Source organism: Mustela lutreola, chromosome 6 (genome assembly GCF_030435805.1).
Source record: "Mustela lutreola isolate mMusLut2 chromosome 6, mMusLut2.pri, whole genome shotgun sequence".
Taxonomy (NCBI): Eukaryota; Metazoa; Chordata; class Mammalia; order Carnivora; family Mustelidae; genus Mustela; species Mustela lutreola.
Window position 1 is genome coordinate 42,857,443 of NC_081295.1, and position 6,000 is coordinate 42,863,442.

The window sequence follows — 6,000 nt, forward strand, 5'->3', positions numbered from 1 at the left end:
CCACAAACCACTTTTAGAGTATTTTTTCACATGATTTATGTCATCGTGTGTGTATTTACTGGCTTACTTTCTCTCTTCTAAGCCTAAGCTCCAAGCAAGGAGAAACCATATCTCTTTCATTCAGACTCGTATATTCAACACCTTTTATAAAATCATAACACAGAAATAAATGTTTGTTAAATGAAATTTAAAAGTGCTTATATGAATTTGTTTCTGTCTAAAAGCTTACACACACACTATTCCTCACTGGTACCCTGCTCTCACGAATTCACATCTTGAAACCTATATGAATCCTCACCTGCCATATGACCCAAAAGGGTCTGCATCTCATAAATCTTTCCCCAATGCTATTTCCTACGGAATTTTACTTAGTTCTCACAACCCTGTATTATTTTCTGCAATTAAAAAAATAAATAAACTAAAGCTTAGAGAGGTTAAGAGATGTGTGCAAACTCATAATCCCAGTGCATCTAGGTTTAAAATGAAGTCTGTGTCATTCCAAAACCCCTATTCCTGAACCTCTCTTACACTGCATCCTTAGCTAAAATGGGTCTCATACGATGTTACACATTCAAAGCCCAGTGCTGCCACATACTAAGAAAAGTGAGCAATAATGATAATGAGTGAGTATTAATATTGAGGAACCTCAGATGCTGTACAGGTAAAACAGGTAAATACAGATTAAATTACATGATATATATGAAAAGCACTTAGCACCATGCCTAGCATTTACAATGCAAAACATGCAAGAAACATAAACTATTTTTATCATATATGCCTCTAAAACAGAAGTCAGTCATTCTTTTCTGTGAGGGTCTGATGGTAAATAGTTTAGGCTTTGTAAGCCACACAGTCTCTGCTGCAACAAAAAGAGGCAGAAAACAGGGTTTGGCGCAAAGGTCATAATTTGTCAGCCCCTGGTTTAGAGCAGAGTTCTGCAACCTCAGCACTACTAACACGTGAGGCTGGTTGATTCTCTGTTGCAGAGGGCTGTTCTGTGCATTGTAGAAAGTTCGGCAGCATCCTCGGCCTCCACCCAGCAAATGCCAGTAGCATCACCCAAGTGGACACAACCAAAAAAGATTTCCGGTGGAGCAAAACTGCCCAAGTTGAGAAACACAGCTCTAGAACAATTAAATGTAGCCTGAATTTTCTAATAAAGGAATACCTTAACTAAGTGGAAAATTAACAATTTAACATACTAAAAAATATTTATACTCACTTAGCTAAAATGCCCACACTTAGCAGTAACTTTATAACTTCTGTGATACACACGGCTGTGGTTGAAAAGTAGAGTTCTCTGTCTGATGTCCTTGTGTATCTTAAAGCTATGGTATAAGCTGCAGCCACCAGGGTCATCACTGCCAAGCAGTATAACTTGAATAATAAACTGACATTTTCTGTAAAATATGTGCAACAAAGATATTATTTAGTAAACAGCATTATGTAGATAGAAGTTAATCTGATGTTATACCTCAAAATGCTTCCCAATTTCAAGCACAAAATACTTTCTAAAACCCATGGCATTTAAAAATTTATTTCAAAACAATACTTTCCAAATACATGAACATAAACACGCATACACAAAACACAGCTGACTTTAAATATCAACCAGGTAAGCAAAGATTTTGTTCCTGAGAATGCCACAACTGCAAGATTATGTAGCATACTGACACTAGTTCGGGATACAATAAATTACATATATTTCTTTCATATAAAAGAGAAGATATATTTCAATATATCTTTATAATATAATGTTGGCATGATACATTTATAGTGGGCATATAAGACTTTTGGCTAAGGCACAACAAATATTTATTGACATTAAGCCTAAATCTGTAAATTACTGCAATTTACAGTATTTATTTCAGATGAATTCTGTTATTTTGAAGTTCTGTCCATCATTAATCTTGCTGTCCCCATCCTATGTTATTTATCAAAACAGTTCTATTTTTTCCTCTTATTTCCTGTGTTGCTGCAAAAAGACTCTTAAGGTTGGACTTACTTGAAATGGGAGAATGCCTACAGTGCCCCTGGGCAGGGCTTTATAATAAACGTGGGTTCCCCAACCAGGAAAATAACTTGGCACCCATGCAGAAAAACATCCTTTAAGTATTTGTTTAACATTTATTCAGAGCTGAAGCCAAATGTCTGTGCGAGAGGGTGGAGAAGGAATCCGGGTGTCACCCAACCTGTCCTAGCAACAGCTCTGAGGTCCAGAAATTCAGGTCTGTTCTAACTTACACACCCCACTCAGCAAAATAAAGTGCTTCGGGGTTAATCAGAAGCAATCTCAAGAAAAGGCAATTACTCATCAGATATGATTGCTCTAATGTGCCATCCCTGGGGGGAAAGCGGTGGATCTCGCCCTCCACCCAAAATATCAATGTGTTCCTTCTAACCACATACAACATTCTCCAGGGAAGAACTCTGTTAACGACTGCTTTCGCCACCTCGTTAAGGTTTCAGCGCTGTTTCAATGCCCCAGTGATGTTTTCTGTGGCTGTTACAGGGACCAGCCGCTGCTTGGGCTCCGCGCCCAGAGCATGCCCTCAAGCCTCTGAGCATCCGTAGGGCAGAAGGAGCAGAAGAGACCGCAGCCGCGACGACCCCGGCCGGGACAGAGCCCAGTCCTGCCAGTCGCGGGGTGATGCGGGTCCAGCTCCGGACACGCGCTCCGGCCCCTCTCCCGGTCCGCCGCAGCCCGGGCCCTGGAATTTGGTTCCCGCCCACTGCCAGCTCGTCGGGGCAGGAGCGGTCTCGGGCAGCCAAACGGCCCCGAGCGGAGTCCGGCTAGGGGAAGACAGCCGCGGCAGGAGGCTGACTGCCCCGCGCCGCCCTAGCAGGCGGCCGCGCCGGCTCACGCCGCAGAGCAGCTCCAAACAAACTCCTCCTGCCCGACGCCTCCGCCTGGCCCCGGAGCCCCGCGGGCGCGGACAGGTGGTGACGCTCGTGCGCCACCGCCCCTCGCAGGCTCCCCCGTCCCGGCGGCCCCCAACCTCACCTCTCGGGGCAGCCATGGTTCCCCGACAGCCCCGCGCGGAACTGACGCACGCCCCCTCCGCGCGCCGTCCTCGGGACACCCGAGACCGCCTCCTTGTGGTCATAGAGACGAAAATCATTCGGCCTAGAGCGCCCCGTCGGCCGACCGTCAGCCGACTTCCTGCCCAGCCTGGCACCAAGATTAGGCTCAGCAATCCGAGCTACCCCCGAAAATGGGAAGACCCGGATGGAGGAGAGGCCTTTACGGCCTAGTCTGTGCTGACAGGTGCATAAAACTCAAGTCGAAGGTGTCATTCTGTAAACTACATCTCCCGGCCGGCTAAGGAAGCCGAGTCAAGGGAGCAGAGCGTTGCCTTCTGGGAATTGTAGTCCTCACCAAGGAGATTTGGCCGCAAATAGGACTTGGGTTAAGTTAGTGATTTACGCCTGTCCAGGCTGTTTAGAAACCCTCAGAACCCGTAAAGTAATAGAAACTACTGCCGGCAACTTTTGTAACTTCCACCTTGCTCATTACCTTGTATTGTTACCTCTTACTTAAACTTGACATGATTTATGTCATCTTTCAGAAGTCTTGCGACTGTGTCCTTATTGTCAGCATTGTCACTGATTATATTTGCTTGGCCAGACATTCTAACTACATGATCTTCTCACAACAAAAGGGCTTCAAAAATGTCAGACGTGGCAACAGGCAATTACTTCAGCAGCTATAATCTTCACTTTCACTGTAGATATTAGCATAAGCGATGCTCATTGGCAAAATGAAAGGCTTTCCGCATATCACGTGGATTGGTTAAAAATACTATAAAGGTACATCAGCCCTTATAGGAACAGGGATACAAGAATCTGAGAGACCCAGAAGCGTACTCCTCCTGTAGCACCATCTTTCTCTAAAATCACTTTTTTGAGGTTTGAGTGATTGTTGTACACAATTGCCTTATCATTAGATATGTATACACGTAAATAAATCTAGTCTACTAAAATTATTGGAAAAATTTGCATACCTTATTAGCATCATATTACTATTAGAAAAAGCTTTGTAGAGGCGGACATTTGATTAATCTCATTTTGGAACACTGTTGGACTTTCCCTCTATGGGGTTGTATGTGTGCTCACTGGTCCTTACCTCTTGTAATTGGTACATTCACTATTGCATATGTTCTTACACTTACACTTAAAAAACTCACAGCCTTCTCTGACATTAATTTTAATAATAGAAAACATCCCAACATACATTCTTTCTTTTATTTTATAACTACAGTTTTGTACAGTTTCTCTCTTCCCATTTTGGAGTATCATTATGGGGGCACCTGGGTGGCTCAGTGGGTTAAAGCCTCTGCCTTTCGCTCAGGTCATGATCCCAGGGTCCTGGGATTGAGCCCCTCACTGGGCTCTCTGCTCAGCGGGGTGTCGGCTTCCTCCTCTTTCTCTGCCTGCTTCTCTGCCTACTTGTGATCTCTGTCAAATAAATAAAATCTTTTTTTTTAAATGGAGTATCATTATGGTCTCAACTTAATTAAATATAATTATTCTCCTTTTGATGCTCAAGTTATGCCAATATGGCCCTTGTAAGCCTACTACTTTCTTTACATCTGCACAAGGTTTTTAAAGCATTCTTTATTTCTGGCAACAAGAGGTTCCAGCCAATCTTAATATTTCCCTGTTTTAGGTCATAGAATCAACTACACTTCAAGGAACTATGGTTCTTTCTGGTAGAGAATAGTAGCTCGCTCTCTCTCTCTCTCTCTCTCTCACACACACACACACACACACATACACTGATTATAATTAAAGTGATAGGTAAAAGACTGTTGGGCTATTTTTTGTGACATTTCTGGTTCACATAACATATGCTACTGAATCTGCTTTTCTTAATAAATTTTAATGCCCAAAAGATTTCCTACTCCACTGGCATGAAACTTGACTAGATTTTGATGTCTCCTGTCCTAACCTGTTCAGCCCAAGACCACTAGGGACAAACCTATATTTAGAGAGGATCAGGATTATTGATCCATTCCAATGAGGGAAATCTCACACCAGAGAAATTGTGTGGTATGTCTCGGGAACGAAGAATTATAAAATCTGGGAGATCGTTAGATTTAGGTGAAATTTAAAGGAAGCAGAGTTTTGATAGATTTGAAGCAGAGCTGTTTCTTTTTTAAATATTTTATTTATTTGAGAGAGAGCATGAGAGGCGCGAAGGTCAGAGGGAGAAGCAGACTCCCCATGGGGCTGGGAGCCTGATGTGGGACTCGATCCCAGGACTCCGGGACCGTGACCTGAGCGGAAGGCAGTTGCCCAACCAACTGAGCCACCCAGGCGCCCAGCAGAGCTGTTTATAAAGAAGTCAACATCAGATCTGGACTGAAGAACAGTGTCAGGATCCTGTTTCTCGAAAACAACAAAATTACAGGACGTGGACTATTGTGTTCAGGAGCCCCTGAAATGAAGGCTTTGCTTCTAGGTTGGAAACTGAGGCCACTTCTTTGTGTCAAAGCAAAAACGGGCCGTGTCATTCCTACTGACAATAATTTCAATAACAAGGTTCCTAACAGCAGACGCTTTCAGAGAACAAAATGTTTCACTGCATTAGAAAGTAGACACTCAGAAGAGGTTGTGGCTATTATACTGTACTTAGCAGACCCTTCAGAGAAATATTATTTCCTGCTACCTTTCCAGCTGGCGTTTCTGTTTATTATCCCAGCCCAATGAATGGCCAAGCAGATATTTGCACTCTACATTTCAGCTAAATTTTACTTATTCATTCTGAATTTTCCTCAGTTTTGGAGGAAAATCTAGTGACTTAGTGTGCTTCTCTTATGTATGGCCTTCTCTACAGCTGTGGTTATTGCAAGAAGCAGTCATCTTCAACATGTGAACCATAGGGTCATTTTTGCCCGATGATGAGCTAACCTGACATGTCTCAAACAGCTACTGCTATCACCACCTGAAACCCTGATGTTCCTGTCATTACCACGCTGCAATATTTGCCTTGAAATC

General features: G+C 43.2%; 1 protein-coding gene across 1 annotated transcript in view; it reads right to left on the reverse strand.

The window, feature by feature from the left end:
- The window catches only part of SLC35A1 (solute carrier family 35 member A1), a 27,416-nt gene extending 24,261 nt beyond the window's left edge, over window positions 1–3,155 (reverse strand). The window contains exons 1-2 of the mRNA XM_059177126.1: window positions 3,005–3,155; window positions 1,223–1,400 (exon numbers count right to left, since the gene is read on the reverse strand). Coding sequence (XP_059033109.1) covers window positions 1,223–1,400; window positions 3,005–3,122 — 296 coding nt within the window. The 5' untranslated portion in view covers window positions 3,123–3,155. The remainder of the gene's footprint in view (window positions 1–1,222; window positions 1,401–3,004) is intronic.
- Window positions 3,156–6,000: the final 2,845 nt, after the last annotated feature.